Source organism: Somniosus microcephalus, chromosome 3 (genome assembly GCF_052327205.1).
Source record: "Somniosus microcephalus isolate GS21.2 chromosome 3, FLI_Smic_1.0, whole genome shotgun sequence".
Classification (NCBI taxonomy): domain Eukaryota; kingdom Metazoa; phylum Chordata; class Chondrichthyes; order Squaliformes; family Somniosidae; genus Somniosus; species Somniosus microcephalus.
This window is the reverse complement of record NC_140989.1, coordinates 3,562,858-3,582,258: the sequence shown is the minus strand read 5'-3', so window position 1 is coordinate 3,582,258 and position 19,401 is coordinate 3,562,858. Positions and strand designations below refer to the sequence as shown.

At 56.6% G+C, this 19,401-nt stretch overlaps 1 protein-coding gene across 1 annotated transcript in view; it reads left to right on the top strand.

Moving 5' to 3' along the window:
* Nucleotides 1-3,780: 3,780 nt before the first annotated feature.
* The window catches only part of efhc1 (EF-hand domain (C-terminal) containing 1), a 76,978-nt gene continuing 61,357 nt past the window's right edge, over nt 3,781-19,401 (top strand). The window contains exons 1-2 of the mRNA XM_085977090.1: nt 3,781-3,787; nt 3,873-3,976. Coding sequence (XP_085833216.1) covers nt 3,781-3,787; nt 3,873-3,976 — 111 coding nt within the window. The remainder of the gene's footprint in view (nt 3,788-3,872; nt 3,977-19,401) is intronic.

The window sequence follows — 19,401 nt, the reverse complement described above, 5'->3', positions numbered from 1 at the left end:
ACAATATTAATTTTAAACAGTCTTTGTACTTCATTTGGTACGTTCAATATTAATTTTAAACAGTCTTAATTTTAAACAGTCCTCAGGTTGTGACATGTTGTTACATATTTGGCCCCAAGGTATGGTCTGTCTCCTTCTCCTAGGACTAATCTCAATTTTGACAGATCATCCAATTCCTTGAAATCTGGGGTTGTTTGGCTTAGCTTGTTGAATAATATGTTTCTTGATGTGTTGAATTTTTCGCATTTTAGGAGGAAATGCATTTCTGTTTCAACCTCGCCAGCCAGACATTGATCGCATATTCTATTCTCTCTAGGCTGCCAGGATTTCTTGTATCTGCCTTTTTCAATTTCCAGTTGGTGGTCGCTTAGTCTGTACCTGGTGAGGGTCTGTCTCTGTTTTGTGTCTCTGATGGTCGTGAGGTAGTCTGCCAGTTTATATTCTCTTTTTAGGGCCCGGTAACATTCTAATCTGCTTTGGCTTTCGGTTATTTTGTTCCAATGTTCCAGGTAGGTTTCTTTGCATTTTTTAATGATTTGGTTCACTCGGATTGGTGTTTGGACGGCTGTGTTGGTCTGGGGCTGGTCAGGGTCCGGCTGAGTACTTAGTTTCCGTAGCAGCTGACTCAGGGGACTCTTTTCTGGGTTTAGCTCTTGGGTCTGAAAGGCTTTGAAATGAAGGGTGTCTGGGGAGCTAGATTTGAGGTGATTTAGGAAGTTTAGTGCTCGTTTTTGGATGTTTATTATCAGTGGGTATCTGCCTAGTTCGGCTCTGCATGCATTTGTTGGCGTTTTTCTTTGGGTGCGAAGGATGCTTCGGCAGAATTCTGCATGTATGGCTTCTATTGTGTGTTTTTCCCATTTAGTGTAGCTTTGGTGATTTAGCGGGCCCCATACTTCACTACCGTACAGTGCAATGGGCAGGATTATGCTGTCAAATATTTTGAGCCAGATTTTGATTGGGATTTGGATGTTGTAGAATTTTTCTTTTTATTGCATATAGGGCTCTTCGGGCTTTTTCTTTTAGTGCATTCACTGCTATGCTGAAGCTCCCTGATGCTGTAATAGTTAGACCAAGGTAGGTGTAGCTCATAGTGTGTCCTATAGTGATATCACTGAGGGTAAACTGGTATTTGTTTTCCTGACATCTGGGCCTTTTTTGAAAAATCATGATGTTGGTTTTCTTTAGATTTACTGTTAGAGCCCAATTTTGGCAGTATTTGTCGAGTAGGTCTAGTTGTTGCTGTAATCCCTGTTCTGTGGGAGACAGCAGAACCAGGTCGTCCGCATAGAACAGGGATTTCACTTCTCCATCCAGGAGACGGAGACCTGGTGACTCGCTTTGCTCCAGCATGTCTGCTAATTCATTTATGTATATGTTGAACAGGGTCGGGCTCAAATTGCAGCCCTGCCGGACGCCTCTTCTCTGGGTGAAGAAATCGGTGCGTTTGTCTCCAATTTTGACCCCGCATTTGTTTTTCAGATACATTGATTTAATAAGGTCATAGACTTTGCCCCCTATTCCACATTGAAGAAGTTTATAATAGAGCCCTTCGTGCCATATAGAGTCAAAGGCTTTCTTGAAGTCGATGAAACAGGCGAATATTTTCCCATTTTTTGTTTGGTGTATATGTTTTTCAATGAGGGTGTGAAGGGTATAGATATGGTCGGCGGTGCGGTGTTTTGGAAGAAAGCCTATTTGGTTTTTTCTGAGGATATTATGTTTCTCTCTCTCTCTCTCCCCCAGTCTCTCTCTCTCCCCCCCCCCCAGTCTCTCTCTCTCTCTCTCCCCAGCCTCTCTCTCTCTCCCACCACGCCCCCAGTCTCTCTCTCTCTCCCCAGTCTCTCTCTCTCTCCCCCCACCCTCCCCAGTCTCTCTCCCCCCACCCTCCCCAGTCTCTCTCTCTCTCCCCCACCAGTCTCTCTCTCTCTCTCCCCAGTCTCTCTCTCTCTCCCCCAGTCTCTCTCTCTCCCCCAGTCTCTCTCTCTCTCTCCCAGCACCCCCCCAGTCTCTCTCTCTCTCTCTCCCCAGTCTCTCTCTCTCTCCCCCAGTCTCTCTCTCTCCCCCGCCCCCCCAGTCTCTCTCTCTCTCCCCCCACCCCCCCCAGTCTCTCTCTCTCTCTCCCCAGTCTCTCTCTCTCCCCCCCCAGTCTCTCTCTCCCCCCCAGTCTCTCTCTCTCTCTCTCCCCAGTCTCTCTCTCTCTCCCACCACCCCCACCCCAGTCTCTCTCTCTCTCCCCAGTCTCTCTCCCTCCCCCCACCCTCCCCAGTCTCTCTCTCTCTCCCCCAGTCTCTCTCTCTCCCCCCGCCCCCCCCAGTCTCTCTCTCTCTCCCCCCCACCCCCCCCAGTCTCTCTCTCTCTCTCTCCCAGTCTCTCTCTCTCTCCCCCAGTCTCTCTCTCTCCCCCCAGTCTCTCTCTCTCTCTCCCACCACCCCCCCAGTCTCTCTCTCTCTCCCCCCACCCCCCCCAGTCTCTCTCTCTCTCTCTCCCCAGTCTCTCTCTCTCTCCCCCAGTCTCTCTCTCCCCCCCCCAGTCTCTCTCTCTCTCTCCCCAGTCTCTCTCTCTCCCCCAGTCTCTCTCTCTCTCCCCAGTCTCTCTCCCTCCCCCCACCCCTCCCCAGTCTCTCTCTCTCTCCCCCCAGTCTCTCTCTCTCCCCCCGCCCCCCCCCCAGTCTCTCTCTCTCTCCCCCCACCCCCCCCAGTCTCTCTCTCTCTCCCCCAGTCTCTCTCTCCCCCCAGTCTCTCTCTCTCACTCCCACACCACCCCCCCACCCAGTCTCTCTCTCTCCCCCCCACCCCCCCAGTCTCTCTCTCTCTCTCTCCCCAGTCTCTCTCTCTCTCCCACCACCCCCACCCCAGTCTCTCTCTCTCTCCCCAGTCTCTCTCCCTCCCCCCCACCCTCCCCAGTCTCTCTCTCTCTCCCCCTGTCTCTCTCTCTCCCCCCGCCCCCCCCAGTCTCTCTCTCTCTCCCCCCACCCCCAGTCTCTCTCTCTCTCTCTCCCCAGTCTCTCTCTCTCTCCCCCAGTCTCTCACTCTCCCCCAGTCTCTCTCCTCTCTCTCCCCACCCCCCCCAAGTCTCTCTCTCTCTCTCTCCCCAGTTCTCTCTCTCTCCCCCCAGTCTCTCTCTCTCTCTCCCCCCACCCCCCCCAGTCTCTCTCTCTCTCTCTCCCCCAGTCTCTCTCTCTCCCCCCAGTCTCTCCCTCTCTCTCCCACCACCCCCCCAGTCTCTCTCTCTCCCCCCACCCCCCCCCCAGTCTCTCTCTCTCTCTCTCCCCAGTCTCTCTCTCTCTCCCCCAGTCTCTCTCTCTCCCCCCAGTCTCTCTCTCTCTCTCCCACCAACCCCCCCCAGTCTCTCTCTCTCTCTCTCCCAGTCTCTCTCTCTCCCCAGTCTCTCTCTCTCCCCCCGCCCCCCCCAGTCTCTCTCTCTCTCCCCCACCCCCCACCAGTCTCTCTCTCTCTCCCCCAGTCTCTCTCTCTCCCCCCAGTCTCTCTCTCTCTCTCCCACCACCCCCCCCCCAGTCTCTCTCTCTCTCCCCCCACCCCCCCAGTCTCTCTCTCTCTCTCTCCCCAGTCTCTCTCTCTCTCCCCCCAGTCTCTCTCTCTCCCCCAGTCTCTCTCTCTCTCTCCCACCACCCCCCCCAGTCTCTCTCTCTCTCCCCAGTCTCTCTCTCTCCCCCAGTCCTCTCTCTCTCCCCCCGCCCCCCCCCCCCCCAGTCTCTCTCTCTCTCCCCCAGTCTCTCTCTCTCTCAGGCGCTCCGCGGGCACCTTTGGTTGTTGCCGAATGCGAGGCCCCGGGCTGTTTACTGTTTCCATGGAAACCGCGGGAACTCGCGTCCGAAAATAGGAGAGAGAAGCGATTATAATCGTGGATAGTGTTTGAATCGGCAGCGATATCCCGCTGGGAAGCGGCGAGTGGCCATGTCCGTTCACCCAGTCCCGGGGCTGCCGCTGCTGCCGACAGTTTCCGAGAGCCCGCGGTAAGTCGGGGCACCGAGAGTGGGCAGAGAGTGGGCAAAGGGCAGAGAGTGGGTAAAGGGCTGTGAGTGGGTAAAGGGCAGTGAGTGGGTAAAGGGCAGTGAGTGGGTAAAGGGCAAGAGTGGGCAAAGGGCAGAGAGTGGGCAAAGGGCTGTGAGTGGGTAAAGGGCAGAGAGTGGGTAAAGGGCAGAGAGTGGGTAAAGGGCAGAGAGTGGGTAAAGGGCAGTGAGTGGGCAAAGGGCAGAGAGTGGGTAAAGGGCAGAGAGTGGGTAAAGGGCAGAGAGTGGGTAAAGGGCAGAGAGTGGGCAAAGGGCAGAGAGTGGGTAAAGGGCAGAGAGTGGGTAAAGGGCAGAGAGTGGGTAAAGGGCAGAGAATGGGTAAAGGGCTGTGAGTGGGTAAAGGGCAGAGAGTGGGCAAAGGGCTGTGAGTGGGTAAAGGGCAGAGAGTGGGCAAAGGGCAGAGAGTGGGTAAAGGGCAGAGAGTGGGCAAAGGGCTGTGAGTGGGCAAAGGGCTGTGAGTGGGTAAAGGGCAGAGAGTGGGTAAAGGGCAGAGAGTGGGCAAAGGGCTGTGAGTGGGTAAAGGGCAGAGAGTGGGCAAAGGGCTGTGAGTGGGCAAAGGGCAGAGAGTGGGTAAAGGGCAGAGAGTGGGTAAAGGGCAGAGAGTGGGTAAAGGGCGGTGAGTGGGTAAAGGGCTGTGAGTGGGCAAAGGGCTGTGAGTGGGTAAAGGGCAGAGAGTGGGTAAAGGGCAGAGAGTGGGCAAAGGGCAGAGAGTGGGTAAAGGGCGGTGAGTGGGTAAAGGGCAGTGAGTGGGCAAAGGGCAGAGAGTGGGTAAAGGGCAGAGAGTGGGCAAAGGGCTGTGAGTGGGCAAAGGGCTGTGAGTGGGTAAAGGGCAGAGAGTGGGTAAAGGGCAGAGAGTGGGCAAAGGGCTGTGAGTGGGTAAAGGGCAGTGAGTGGGTAAAGGGCAGAGAGTGGGCAAAGGGCAGAGAGTGGGCAAAGGGCAGAGAGTGGGTAAAGGGCAGAGAGTGGGCAAAGGGCAGAGAGTGGGCAAAGGGCAGAGAGTGGGCAAAGGGCAGAGAGTGGGTAAAGGGCAGAGAGTGGGCAAAGGGCTGTGAGTGGGCAAAGGGCTGTGAGTGGGTAAAGGGCAGAGAGTGGGTAAAGGGCAGTGAGTGGGCAAAGGGCAGTGAGTGGGTAAAGGGCAGAGAGTGGGCAAAGGGCAGAGAGTGGGGGGGTAAAGGGCAGAGAGTGGGCAAAGGGCAGAGAGTGGGTAAAGGGCAGAGAGTGGGCAAAGGGCAGAGAGTGGGCAAAGGGCAGAGAGTGGGCAAAGGGCAGAGAGTGGGTAAAGGGCTGTGAGTGGGTAAAGGGCTGTGAGTGGGTAAAGGGCAGTGAGTGGGTAAAGGGCAGAGAGTGGGCAAAGGGCAGAGAGTGGGTAAAGGGCTGTGAGTGGGTAAAGGGCAGAGAGTGGGCAAAGGGCAGAGAGTGGGCAAAGGGCAGAGAGTGGGCAAAGGGCAGAGAGTGGGTAAAGGGCAGAGAGTGGGTAAAGGGCAGAGAGTGGGCAAAGGGCAGAGAGTGGGTAAAGGGCAGAGAGTGGGTAAAGGGCAGAGAGTGGGTAAAGGGCAGAGAGTGGGCAAAGGGCAGAGAGTGGGCAAAGGGCAGAGAGTGGGCAAAGGGCAGAGAGTGGGCAAAGGGCAGAGAGTGGGCAAAGGGCAGAGAGTGGGCAAAGGGCAGAGAGTGGGTAAAGGGCAGAGAGTGGGCAAAGGGCTGTGAGTGGGCAAAGGGCTGTGAGTGGGTAAAGGGCAGAGAGTGGGTAAAGGGCAGTGAGTGGGCAAAGGGCAGTGAGTGGGTAAAGGGCAGAGAGTGGGCAAAGGGCAGAGAGTGGGTAAAGGGCAGAGAGTGGGCAAAGGGCAGAGTGGGTAAAGGGCAGAGAGTGGGTAAAGGGCAGAGAGTGGGCAAAGGGCAGAGAGTGGGCAAAGGGCAGAGAGTGGGCAAAGGGCAGAGAGTGGGTAAAGGGCTGTGAGTGGGTAAAGGGCTGTGAGTGGGTAAAGGGCAGTGAGTGGGTAAAGGGCAGAGAGTGGGCAAAGGGCAGAGAGTGGGTAAAGGGCTGTGAGTGGGTAAAGGGCAGAGAGTGGGTAAAGGGCAGAGAGTGGGCAAAGGGCAGAGAGTGGGCAAAGGGCAGAGAGTGGGCAAAGGGCAGAGAGTGGGTAAAGGGCAGAGAGTGGGTAAAGGGCAGAGAGTGGGTAAAGGGCAGAGAGTGGGTAAAGGGCAGAGAGTGGGTAAAGGGCAGAGAGTGGGCAAAGGGCAGAGAGTGGGCAAAGGGCAGAGAGTGGGCAAAGGGCAGAGAGTGGGTAAAGGGCTGTGAGTGGGTAAAGGGCAGTGCGTGCGCAAAGGGCTGTGAGTGGGTAAAGGGCAGAGAGTGGGCAAAGGGCAGAGAGTGGGTAAAGGGCAGTGAGTGGGTAAAGGGCAGTGAGTGGGTAAAGGGCAGTGAGTGGGTAAAGGGCAGAGAGTGGGTAAAGGGCAGAGAGTGGGCAAAGGGCAGAGAGTGGGCAAAGGGCAGAGAGTGGGTAAAGGGCAGAGAGTGGGTAAAGGGCAGAGAGTGGGTAAAGGGCAGAGAGTGGGCAAAGGGCAGAGAGTGGGTAAAGGGCTGTGAGTGGGTAAAGGGCAGTGAGTGGGCAAAGGGCTGTGAGTGGGTAAAGGGCAGAGAGTGGGCAAAGGGCAGAGAGTGGGTAAAGGGCAGTGAGTGGGTAAAGGCAGTGAGTGGGTAAAGGGCAGAGAGTGGGTAAAGGGCAGAGAGTGGGTAAAGGGCAGAGAGTGGGCAAAGGGCAGAGAGTGGGCAAAGGGCTGTGAGTGGGTAAAGGGCAGTGAGTGGGCAAAGGGCAGTGAGGGGGTAAAGGGCAGAGAGTGGGCAAAGGGCAGAGAGTGGGTAAAGGGCAGAGAGTGGGCAAAGGGCAGAGAGTGGGCAAAGGGCTGTGAGTGGGTAAAGGGCAGAGAGTGGGCAAAGGGCAGAGAGTGGGTAAAGGGCAGAGAGTGGGCAAAGGGCTGTGAGTGGGTAAAGGGCAATGAGTGGGTAAAGGGCAGAGAGTGGGCAAAGGGCAGAGAGTGGGCAAAGGGCAGAGAGTGGGCAAAGGGCAGAGAGTGGGTAAAGGGCTGTGAGTGGGTAAAGGGCAGTGAGTGGGCAAAGGGCTGTGAGTGGGTAAAGGCAGAGAGTGGGCAAAGGGCAGAGAGTGGGTAAAGGGCAGTGAGTGGGTAAAGGGCAGTGAGTGGGTAAAGGGCAGAGAGTGGGTAAAGGGCAGAGAGTGGGTAAAGGGCAGAGAGTGGGCAAAGGGCAGAGAGTGGGCAAAGGGCAGAGAGTGGGTAAAGGGCAGAGAGTGGGTAAAGGGCAGAGAGTGGGTAAAGGGCAGAGAGTGGGCAAAGGGCAGAGAGTGGGTAAAGGGCTGTGAGTGGGTAAAGGGCAGTGAGTGGGCAAAGGGCTGTGAGTGGGTAAAGGGCAGAGAGTGGGCAAAGGGCAGAGAGTGGGTAAAGGGCAGTGAGTGGGTAAAGGGCAGTGAGTGGGTAAAGGGCAGAGAGTGGGTAAAGGGCAGAGAGTGGGCAAAGGGCAGAGAGTGGGCAAAGGGCAGAGAGTGGGCAAAGGGCAGAGAGTGGGCAAAGGGCTGTGAGTGGGTAAAGGGCAGAGAGTGGGTAAAGGGCAGAGAGTGGGTAAAGGGCAGAGAGTGGGTAAAGGGCAGAGTGTGGGCAAAGGGCAGAGAGTGGGTAAAGGGCAGAGAGTGGGCAAAGGGCTGTGAGTGGGTAAAGGGCAGAGAGTGGGCAAAGGGCAGAGAGTGGGCAAAAGGCTGTGAGTGGGTAAAGGGCAGAGAGTGGGTAAAGGGCAGAGAGTGGGTAAAGGGCAGAGAGTGGGTAAAGGGCTGAGTGGGTAAAGGGCAGTGAGTGGGTAAAGGGCAGAGAGTGGGTAAAGGGCAGAGAGTGGGTAAAGGGCAGAGAGTGGGTAAAGGGCAGAGAGTGGGCAAAGGGCAGAGAGTGGGTAAAGGGCAGAGAGTGGGTAAAGGGCTGTGAGTGGGCAAAGGGCAGAGAGTGGGCAAAGGGCTGTGAGTGGGCAAAGGGCAGAGAGTGGGTAAAGGGCAGTGAGTGGGCAAAGGGCTGTGAGTGGGTAAAGGGCAGTGAGTGGGCAAAGGGCAGAGAGTGGGTAAAGGGCAGAGAGTGGGTAAAGGGCAGAGAGTGGGCAAAGGGCAGAGAGTGGGCAAAGGGCAGAGAGTGGGTAAAGGGCAGAGAGTGGGTAAAGGGCAGAGAGTGGGTAAAGGGCAGAGAGTGGGCAAAGGGCTGTGAGTGGGTAAAGGGCAGTGAGTGGGCAAAGGGCAGTGAGTGGGTAAAGGGCAGTGAGTGGGTAAAGGGCAGAGAGTGGGCAAAGGGCTGTGAGTGGGTAAAGGGCAGTGAGTGGGCAAAGGGCAGAGAGTGGGTAAAGGGCAGAGAGTGGGCAAAGGGCAGAGAGTGGGTAAAGGGCAGTGAGTGGGTAAAGGGCAGTGAGTGGGTAAAGGGCAGTGAGTGGGTAAAGGGCAGAGAGTGGGCAAAGGGCAGAGAGTGGGTAAAGGGCAGAGAGTGGGTAAAGGGCAGAGAGTGGGTAAAGGGCAGTGAGTGGGTAAAGGGCAGAGAGTGGGTAAAGGGCAGAGAGTGGGTAAAGGGCAGAGAGTGGGTAAAGGGCAGTGAGTGGGTAAAGGGCAGAGAGTGGGTAAAGGGCAGAGAGTGGGTAAAGGGCAGTGAGTGGGTAAAGGGCTGTGAGTGGGCAAAGGGCAGAGAGTGGGCAAAGGGCTGTGAGTGGGCAAAGGGCAGAGAGTGGGTAAAGGGCAGTGAGTGGGCAAAGGGCTGTGAGTGGGTAAAGGGCAGTGAGTGGGCAAAGGGCAGAGAGTGGGTAAAGGGCAGAGAGTGGGCAAAGGGCAGAGAGTGGGTAAAGGGCAGAGAGTGGGTAAAGGGCAGAGAGTGGGCAAAGGGCAGAGAGTGGGCAAAGGGCAGAGATTGGGTAAAGGGCAGAGAGTGGGTAAAGGGCAGAGAGTGGGTAAAGGGCAGAGAGTGGGCAAAGGGCTGTGAGTGGGTAAAGGGCAGTGAGTGGGCAAAGGGCAGTGAGTGGGTAAAGGGCAGAGAGTGGGCAAAGGGCAGAGAGTGGGTAAAGGGCAGTGAGTGGGTAAAGGGCAGTGAGTGGGCAAAGGGCTGTGAGTGGGTAAAGGGCAGAGAGTGGGTAAAGGGCAGAGAGTGGGCAAAGGGCAGAGAGTGGGCAAAGGGCAGAGAGTGGGTAAAGGGCAGTGAGTGGGCAAAGGGCAGAGAGTGGGCAAAGGGCAGAGAGTGGGTAAAGGGCAGAGAGTGGGCAAAGGGCAGAGAGTGGGTAAAGGGCAGAGAGTGGGTAAAGGCCAGTGCGTGGGTAAAGGGCAGTGTGTGGGTAAAGGGCAGTGAGTGGGTAAAGGGCAGTGAGTGGGTAAAGGGCAGAGAGTGGGTAAAGGGCAGTGAGTGGGTAAAGGGCAGTGAGTGGGTAAAGGGCTGTGAGTGGGTAAAGGCCAGTGCGTGGGTAAAGGGCAGAGAGTGGGTAAAGGGCAGAGAGTGGGTAAAGGGCAGTGAGTGGGTAAAGGGCAGTGAGTGGGCAAAGGGCAGAGAGTGGGTAAAGGGCAGTGAGTGGGTAAAGGGCAGTGAGTGGGTAAAGGGCAGTGCGTGGGTAAAGGGCAGAGAGTGGGTAAAGGGCAGTGAGTGGGCAAAGGGCAGAGAGTGGGTAAAGGGCAGTGAGTGGGTAAAGGGCAGAGAGTGGGTAAAGGGCAGTGAGTGGGCAAAGGGCAGAGAGTGGGTAAAGGGCAGTGCGTGGGTAAAGGGCAGTGAGTGGGTAAAGGGCAGTGAGTGGGTAAAGGGCAGTGAGTGGGTAAAGGGCAGAGAGTGGGTAAAGGGCAGTGAGTGGGTAAAGGGCAGTGAGTGGGTAAAGGGCAGTGAGTGGGTAAAGGGCAGAGAGTGGGTAAAGGGCTGTGAGTGGGTAAAGGGCAGAGAGTGGGCAAAGGGCAGAGAGTGGGCAAAAGGCTGTGAGTGGGTAAAGGGCAGAGAGTGGGTAAAGGGCAGAGAGTGGGTAAAGGGCAGAGAGTGGGTAAAGGGCTGAGTGGGTAAAGGGCAGTGAGTGGGTAAAGGGCAGAGAGTGGGTAAAGGGCAGAGAGTGGGTAAAGGGCAGAGAGTGGGTAAAGGGCAGAGAGTGGGCAAAGGGCAGAGAGTGGGTAAAGGGCAGAGAGTGGGTAAAGGGCTGTGAGTGGGCAAAGGGCAGAGAGTGGGCAAAGGGCTGTGAGTGGGCAAAGGGCAGAGAGTGGGTAAAGGGCAGTGAGTGGGCAAAGGGCTGTGAGTGGGTAAAGGGCAGTGAGTGGGCAAAGGGCAGAGAGTGGGTAAAGGGCAGAGAGTGGGTAAAGGGCAGAGAGTGGGCAAAGGGCAGAGAGTGGGCAAAGGGCAGAGAGTGGGTAAAGGGCAGAGAGTGGGTAAAGGGCAGAGAGTGGGTAAAGGGCAGAGAGTGGGCAAAGGGCTGTGAGTGGGTAAAGGGCAGTGAGTGGGCAAAGGGCAGTGAGTGGGTAAAGGGCAGTGAGTGGGTAAAGGGCAGAGAGTGGGCAAAGGGCTGTGAGTGGGTAACGGGCAGTGAGTGGGCAAAGGGCAGAGAGTGGGTAAAGGGCAGAGAGTGGGCAAAGGGCAGAGAGTGGGTAAAGGGCAGTGAGTGGGTAAAGGGCAGTGAGTGGGTAAAGGGCAGTGAGTGGGTAAAGGGCAGAGAGTGGGCAAAGGGCAGAGAGTGGGCAAAGGGCAGAGAGTGGGTAAAGGGCAGAGAGTGGGTAAAGGGCAGAGAGTGGGTAAAGGGCAGTGAGTGGGTAAAGGGCAGAGAGTGGGTAAAGGGCAGAGAGTGGGTAAAGGGCAGAGAGTGGGTAAAGGGCAGTGAGTGGGTAAAGGGCAGAGAGTGGGTAAAGGGCAGAGAGTGGGTAAAGGGCAGTGAGTGGGTAAAGGGCTGTGAGTGGGCAAAGGGCAGAGAGTGGGCAAAGGGCTGTGAGTGGGCAAAGGGCAGAGATTGGGTAAAGGGCAGTGAGTGGGCAAAGGGCTGTGAGTGGGTAAAGGGCAGTGAGTGGGCAAAGGGCAGAGAGTGGGTAAAGGGCAGAGAGTGGGCAAAGGGCAGAGAGTGGGTAAAGGGCAGAGAGTGGGTAAAGGGCAGAGAGTGGGCAAAGGGCAGAGAGTGGGCAAAGGGCAGAGATTGGGTAAAGGGCAGAGAGTGGGTAAAGGGCAGAGAGTGGGTAAAGGGCAGAGAGTGGGCAAAGGGCTGTGAGTGGGTAAAGGGCAGTGAGTGGGCAAAGGGCAGTGAGTGGGTAAAGGGCAGAGAGTGGGCAAAGGGCAGAGAGTGGGTAAAGGGCAGTGAGTGGGTAAAGGGCAGTGAGTGGGCAAAGGGCTGTGAGTGGGTAAAGGGCAGAGAGTGGGTAAAGGGCAGAGAGTGGGCAAAGGGCAGAGAGTGGGCAAAGGGCAGAGAGTGGGTAAAGGGCAGTGAGTGGGCAAAGGGCAGAGAGTGGGCAAAGGGCAGAGAGTGGGCAAAGGGCAGAGAGTGGGTAAAGGGCAGAGAGTGGGTAAAGGGCAGAGAGTGGGTAAAGGGCAGAGAGTGGGTAAAGGGCAGTGAGTGGGTAAAGGGCAGTGAGTGGGTAAAGGGCAGTGAGTGGGTAAAGGGCAGAGAGTGGGCAAAGGGCAGTGAGTGGGTAAAGGGCAGAGAGTGGGTAAAGGGCAGTGAGTGGGTAAAGGGCAGTGAGTGGGTAAAGGGCAGTGAGTGGGTAAAGGGCAGTGAGTGGGTAAAGGGCAGTGAGTGGGTAAAGGGCAGAGAGTGGGCAAAGGGCAGAGAGTGGGCAAAGGGCAGAGAGTGGGTAAAGGGCAGAGAGTGGGTAAAGGGCAGAGAGTGGGTAAAGGGCAGAGAGTGGGCAAAGGGCAGAGAGTGGGTAAAGGGCAGAGAGTGGGTAAAGGCCAGTGCGTGGGTAAAGGGCAGTGTGTGGGTAAAGGGCAGTGAGTGGGTAAAGGGCAGTGAGTGGGTAAAGGGCAGAGAGTGGGTAAAGGGCAGTGAGTGGGTAAAGGGCAGTGAGTGGGTAAAGGGCTGTGAGTGGGTAAAGGCCAGTGCGTGGGTAAAGGGCAGAGAGTGGGTAAAGGGCAGAGAGTGGGTAAAGGGCAGTGAGTGGGTAAAGGGCAGTGAGTGGGCAAAGGGCAGAGAGTGGGTAAAGGGCAGTGAGTGGGTAAAGGGCAGTGAGTGGGTAAAGGGCAGTGCGTGGGTAAAGGGCAGAGAGTGGGTAAAGGGCAGTGAGTGGGCAAAGGGCAGAGAGTGGGTAAAGGGCAGTGAGTGGGTAAAGGGCAGAGAGTGGGTAAAGGGCAGTGAGTGGGCAAAGGGCAGAGAGTGGGTAAAGGGCAGTGCGTGGGTAAAGGGCAGTGAGTGGGTAAAGGGCAGTGAGTGGGTAAAGGGCAGAGAGTGGGTAAAGGGCAGTGAGTGGGTAAAGGGCAGTGAGTGGGTAAAGGGCAGTGAGTGGGTAAAGGGCAGAGAGTGGGTAAAGGGCAGAGAGTGGGTAAAGGGCAGTGAGTGGGTAAAGGGCAGAGAGTGGGTAAAGGGCAGAGAGTGGGTAAAGGGCAGTGAGTGGGTAAAGGGCAGTGAGTGGGTAAAGGGCTGTGAGTGGGTAAAGGGCAGTGCGTGGGTAAAGGGCAGAGAGTGGGTAAAGGGCAGAGAGTGGGTAAAGGGCTGTGAGTGGGTAAAGGGCAGTGAGTGGGTAAAGGGCAGTGAGTGGGTAAAGGGCAGAGAGTGGGTAAAGGGCAGTGAGTGGGTAAAGGGCAGTGAGTGGGTAAAGGGCAGTGAGTGGGTAAAGGGCAGTGAGTGGGTAAAGGGCAGTGAGTGGGTAAAGGGCAGTGAGTGGGCAAAGGGCTGTGAGTGGGTAAAGGGCAGAGAGTGGGTAAAGGGCAGAGAGTGGGCAAAGGGCAGAGAGTGGGCAAAGGGCAGAGAGTGGGTAAAGGGCAGTGACTGGGCAAAGGGCAGAGAGTGGGCAAAGGGCAGAGAGTGGGCAAAGGGCAGAGAGTGGGTAAAGGGCAGAGAGTGGGTAAAGGGCAGAGAGTGGGTAAAGGGCAGAGAGTGGGTAAAGGGCAGTGAGTGGGTAAAGGGCAGTGAGTGGGTAAAGGGCAGTGAGTGGGTAAAGGGCAGAGAGTGGGCAAAGGGCAGTGAGTGGGTAAAGGGCAGAGAGTGGGTAAAGGGCAGTGAGTGGGTAAAGGGCAGTGAGTGGGTAAAGGGCAGTGAGTGGGTAAAGGGCAGTGAGTGGGTAAAGGGCAGTGAGTGGGTAAAGGGCAGAGAGTGGGCAAAGGGCAGAGAGTGGGCAAAGGGCAGAGAGTGGGTAAAGGGCAGAGAGTGGGTAAAGGGCAGAGAGTGGGTAAAGGGCAGAGAGTGGGTAAAGGGCAGAGAGTGGGCAAAGGGCAGAGAGTGGGTAAAGGGCAGAGAGTGGGTAAAGGCCAGTGCGTGGGTAAAGGGCAGTGTGTGGGTAAAGGGCAGTGAGTGGGTAAAGGGCAGTGAGTGGGTAAAGGGCAGAGAGTGGGTAAAGGGCAGTGAGTGGGTAAAGGGCAGTGAGTGGGTAAAGGGCTGTGAGTGGGTAAAGGCCAGTGCGTGGGTAAAGGGCAGAGAGTGGGTAAAGGGCAGAGAGTGGGTAAAGGGCAGTGAGTGGGTAAAGGGCAGAGAGTGGGTAAAGGGCAGTGAGTGGGCAAAGGGCAGAGAGTGGGTAAAGGGCAGTGAGTGGGTAAAGGGCAGTGAGTGGGTAAAGGGCAGTGCGTGGGTAAAGGGCAGTGAGTGGGTAAAGGGCAGAGAGTGGGTAAAGGGCTGAGAGTGGGTAAAGGGCAGTGAGTGGGTAAAGGGCAGTGAGTGGGCAAAGGGCAGAGAGTGGGTAAAGGGCAGAGAGTGGGTAAAGGGCTGTGAGTGGGTAAAGGGCAGTGAGTGGGTAAAGGGCAGTGAGTGGGCAAAGGGCAGAGAGTGGGTAAAGGGCAGTGAGTGGGTAAAGGGCAGAGAGTGGGTAAAGGGCAGTGAGTGGGCAAAGGGCAGAGAGTGGGTAAAGGGCAGTGCGTGGGTAAAGGGCAGTGAGTGGGTAAAGGGCAGTGAGTGGGTAAAGGGCAGTGAGTGGGTAAAGGGCAGAGAGTGGGTAAAGGGCAGTGAGTGGGTAAAGGGCAGTGAGTGGGTAAAGGGCAGTGAGTGGGTAAAGGGCAGAGAGTGGGTAAAGGGCAGAGAGTGGGTAAAGGGCAGTGAGTGGGTAAAGGGCAGAGAGTGGGTAAAGGGCAGAGAGTGGGTAAAGGGCAGTGAGTGGGTAAAGGGCAGTGAGTGGGTAAAGGGCTGTGAGTGGGTAAAGGGCAGTGCGTGGGTAAAGGGCAGAGAGTGGGTAAAGGGCAGAGAGTGGGTAAAGGGCTGTGAGTGGGTAAAGGGCAGTGAGTGGGTAAAGGGCAGTGAGTGGGTAAAGGGCAGAGAGTGGGTAAAGGGCAGTGAGTGGGTAAAGGGCAGTGAGTGGGTAAAGGGCAGTGAGTGGGTAAACGGCAGTGAGTGGGTAAAGGGCAGTGAGTGGGTAAAGGGCAGTGAGTGGGTAAAGGGCAGTGAGTGGGTAAAGGGCAGTGAGTGGGTAAAGGGCAGAGAGTGGGTAAAGGGCAGAGAGTGGGTAAAGGGCAGTGAGTGGGTAAAGGGCAGTGAGTGGGTAAAGGGCAGTGAGTGGGTAAAGGGCAGTGAGTGGGTAAAGGGCAGTGAGTGGGTAAAGGGCAGTGAGTGGGTAAAGGGCAGAGAGTGGGTAAAGGGCAGAGAGTGGGTAAAGGGCAGTGAGTGGGTAAAGGGCAGTGAGTGGGTAAAGGGCAGAGAGTGGGTAAAGGGCAGTGAGTGGGTAAAGGGCAGTGAGTGGGTAAAGGGCAGAGAGTGGGTAAAGGGCAGAGAGTGGGTAAAGGGCAGTGAGTGGGTAAAGGGCAGAGAGTGGGTAAAGGGCAGTGAGTGGGTAAAGGGCAGAGAGTGGGTAAAGAGCAGTGAGTGGGTAAAGGGCAGTGAGTGGGTAAAGGGCAGTGAGTGGGCAAAGGGCTGTGAGTGGGTAAAGGGCAGTGCGTGGGTAAAGGGCAGTGAGTGGGTAAAGGGCAGTGAGTGGGTAAAGGGCAGTGAGTGGGTAAAGGGCTGTGAGTGGGTAAAGGGCAGAGAGTGGGTAAAGGGCAGTGAGTGGGTAAAGGGCAGTGAGTGGGTAAAGGGCAGTGAGTGGGTAAAGGGCAGTGAGTGGGTAAAGGGCAGTGAGTGGGTAAAGGGCAGAGAGTGGGTAAAGGGCAGTGAGTGGGTAAAGGGCAGTGAGTGGGTAAAGGGCAGAGAGTGGGTAAAGGGCAGAGAGTGGGCAAAGGGCTGTGAGTGGGTACAGGGCAGAGAGTGGGTAAAGGGCAGAGAGTGGGTAAAGGGCAGTGAGTGGGCAAAGGGCAGAGAGTGGGCAAAGGGCTGTGAGTGGGTAAAGGGCAGTGCGTGGGTAAAGGGCAGTGAGTGGGTAAAGGGCAGAGAGTGGGTAAAGGGCAGTGAGTGGGTAAAGGGCAGTGCGTGGGTAAAGGGCAGAGAGTGGGTAAAGGGCAGTGAGTGGGCAAAGGGCTGTGAGTGGGTAAAGGGCAGAGAGTGGGTAAAGGGCAGTGAGTGGGTAAAGGGCAGTGAGTGGGTAAAGGGCAGAGAGTGGGTAAAGGGCAGTGAGTGGGTAAAGGGCAGTGAGTGGGTAAAGGGCAGTGCGTGGGTAAAGGGCAGAGAGTGGGTAAAGGGCAGAGAGTGGGTAAAGGGCAGTGAGTGGGTAAAGGGCAGTGCGTGGGTAAAGGGCAGAGAGTGGGTAAAGGGCAGTGAGTGGGTAAAGGGCAGTGCGTGGGTAAAGGGCAGAGAGTGGGTAAAGGGCAGTGAGTGGGTAAAGGGCAGAGAGTGGGTAAAGGGCAGAGAGTGGGTAAAGGGCAGTGAGTGGGTAAAGGGCAGTGCGTGGGTAAAGGGCAGAGAGTGGGTAAAGGGCAGTGAGTGGGTAAAGGGCAGTGCGTGGGTAAAGGGCAGAGAGTGGGTAAAGGGCTGTGAGTGGGTAAAGGGCAGTGAGTGGGTAAAGGGCAGTGCGTGGGTAAAGGGCAGAGAGTGGGTAAAGGGCAGTGAGTGGGTAAAGGGCAGAGAGTGGGCAAAGGGCAGAGAGTGGGTAAAGGGCTGTGAGTGGGTAAAGGGCAGTGAGTGGGCAAAGGGCTGTGAGTGGGTAAAGGGCAGAGAGTGGGTAAAGGGCAGAGAGTGGGTAAAGGGCAGAGAGTGGGTAAAGGGCAGAGAGTGGGCAAAGGGCAGTGAGTGGGTAAAGGGCAGTGAGTGGGTAAAGGGCAGTGAGTGGGTAAAGGGCAGTGCGTGGGTAAAGGGCAGAGAGTGGGTAAAGGGCAGTGAGTGGGTAAAGGGCAGAGAGTGGGTAAAGGGCAGAGAGTGGGTAAAGGGCAGAGAGTGGGTAAAGGGCAGAGAGTGGGTAAAGGGCAGAGAGTGGGCAAAGGGCTGTGAGTGGGTAAAGGGCAGAGAGTGGGTAAAGGGCTGTGAGTGGGTAAAGGGCAGAGAGTGGGTAAAGGGCAGAGAGTGGGTAAAGGGCAGAGAGTGGGTAAAGGGCAGAGAGTGGGCAAAGGGCAGTGAGTGGGTAAAGGGCAGTGAGTGGGTAAAGGGCAGTGAGTGGGTAAAGGGCTGTGAGTGGGTAAAGGGCAGAGAGTGGGTAAAGGGCAGAGAGTGGGTAAAGGGCAGAGAGTGGGCAAAGGGCAGAGAGTGGGTAAAGGGCAGAGAGTGGGTAAAGGCCAGTGCGTGGGTAAAGGGCAGTGAGTGGGTAAAGGGCAGAGAGTGGGCAAAGGGCTGTGAGTGGGTAAAGGGCAGAGAGTGGGTAAAGGGCAGTGAGTGGGTAAAGGGCAGAGAGTGGGTAAAGGGCAGAGAGTGGGCAAAGGGCAGAGAGTGGGTAAAGGGCAGAGAGTGGGTAAAGGCCAGTGCGTGGGTAAAGGGCAGTGAGTGGGTAAAGGGCAGTGAGTGGGTAAAGGGCAGTGAGTGGGTAAAGGGCAGAGAGTGGGTAAAGGGCAGAGAGTGGGTAAAGGGCAGTGAGTGGGTAAAGGGCAGTGAGTGGGTAAAGGGCAGAGAGTGGGTAAAGGGCAGAGAGTGGGTAAAGGGCAGTGAGTGGGTAAAGGGCAGTGAGTGGGTAAAGGGCAGTGAGTGGGTAAAGGGCAGAGAGTGGGTAAAGGGCAGTGAGTGGGTAAAGGGCAGTGAGTGGGCAAAGGGCAGAGCGTGGGTAAAGGGCAGTGAGTGGGTAAAGGGCAGTGAGTGGGTAAAGGGCAGGGAGTGGGTAAAGGGCAGTGAGTGGGCAAGGAGCAGAGCGTGGGTAAAGGGCAGTGAGTGGGTAAAGGGCAGAGCGTGGGTAAAGGGCAGAGAGTGGGTAAAGGGCAGAGAGTGGGTAAAGGGCAGTGCGTGGGTAAAGGGCAGGGAGTGGGTAAAGGGCAGTGAGTGGGCAAAGGGCAGAGCGTGGGTAAAGGGCAGTGAGTGGGTAAAGGGCAGGGAGTGGGTAAAGGGCAGTGAGTGGGTAAAGGGCAGTGAGTGGGTAAAGGGCAGAGAGTGGGCAAAGGGCAGAGAGTGGGTAAAGGGCAGAGAGTGGGTAAAGGGCAGGGAGTGGGTAAAGGGCAGTGAGTGGGTAAAGGGCAGTGAGTGGGTAAAGGGCAGTGAGTGGGTAAAGGGCAGTGCGTGGGTAAAGGGCAGAGAGTGGGGAAAGGGCAGTGAGTGGGTAAAGGGCAGTGAGTGGGTAAAGGGCAGAGAGTGGGTAAAGGGCAGAGAGTGGGTAAAGGGCAGTGAGTGGGTAAAGGGCAGTGAGTGGGTAAAGGGCAGGGAGTGGGTAAAGGGCAGTGAGTGGGTAAAGGGCAGTGAGTGGGTAAAGGGCAGTGAGTGGGTAAAGGGCAGAGATTGGGTAAAGGGCAGTGAGTGGGTAAAGGGCAGTGAGTGGGTAAAGGGCAGTGAGTGGGTAAAGGGCAGTGAGTGGGTAAAGGGCAGTGAGTGGGTAAAGGGCAGTGAGTGGGTAAAGGGCAGAGAGTGGGTAAAGGGCAGTGAGTGGGTAAAGGGCAGAGAGTGGGTAAAGGGCAGTGAGTGGGTAAAGGGCAGAGAGTGGGTAAAGGGCAGAGAGTGGGTAAAGGGCAGTGAGTGGGTAAAGGGCAGTGAGTGGGTAAAGGGCAGTGAGTGGGTAAAGGGCAGTGAGTGGGTAAAGGGCAGAGAGTGGGTAAAGGGCAGTGAGTGGGTAAAGGGCAGTGAGTGGGTAAAGGGCAGAGAGTGGGTAAAGGGCAGAGAGTGGGTAAAGGGCAGAGAGTGGGTAAAGGGCAGTGAGTGGGTAAAGGGCAGTGAGTGGGTAAAGGGCAGTGAGTGGGTAAAGGGCAGTGAGTGGGTAAAGGGCAGTGAGTGGGTAAAGGGCAGTGCGTGGGTAAAGGGCAGTGAGTGGGTAAAGGGCAGTGAGTGGGTAAAGGGCAGAGAGTGGGTAAAGGGCAGGGAGTGGGTAAAGGGCAGTGCGTGGGTAAAGGGCAGGGAGTGGGTAAAGGGCAGTGAGTGGGTAAAGGGCAGTGAGTGGGTAAAGGGCAGTGCGTGGGTAAAGGGCAGGGAGTGGGTAAAGGGCAGTGAGTGGGCAAAGGGCAGTGAGTGGGTAAAGGGCAGTGAGTGGGTAAAGGGCAGTGAGTGGGTAAAGGGCAGTGAGTGGGTAAAGGGCAGAGAGTGGGTAAAGGGCAGAGAGTGGGTAAAGGGCAGTGAGTGGGTAAAGGGCAGTGCGTGGGTAAAAGGCAGGGAGTGGGTAAAGGGCAGTGAGTGGGTAAAGGGCAGTGAGTGGGTAAAGGGCAGTGAGTGGGTAAAGGGCAGTGAGTGGGTAAAGGGCAGTGCGTGGGTAAAGGGCAGAGAGTGGGTAAAGGGCAGTGAGTGGGTAAAGGGCAGTGAGTGGGTAAAGGGCAGTGAGTGGGTAAAGGGCAGTGAGTGGGTAAAGGGCAGTGCGTGGGTAAAGGGCAGGGAGTGGGTAAAGGGCAGTGCGTGGGTAAAGGGCAGGGAGTGGGTAAAGGGCAGTGAGTGGGTAAAGGGCAGGGAGTGGGTAAAGGGCAGTGAGTGGGTAAAGGGCAGTGAGTGGGTAAAGGGCAGTGAGTGGGTAAAGGGCAGTGAGTGGGCAAAGGGCAGAGCGTGGGTAAAGGGCAGTGAGTGGGTAAAGGGCAGGGAGTGGGTAAAGGGCAGTGAGTGGGTAAAGGGCAGTGAGTGGGTAAAGGGCAGTGCGTGGGCAAAGGGCAGTGAGTGGGCAAAGGGCAGTGAGTGGGTAAAGGGCAGAGAGTGGGTAAAGGGCAGAGAGTGGGTAAAGGGCAGGGAGTGGGTAAAGGGCAGTGAGTGGGTAAAGGGCAGTGAGTGGGTAAAGGGCAGTGAGTGGGTAAAG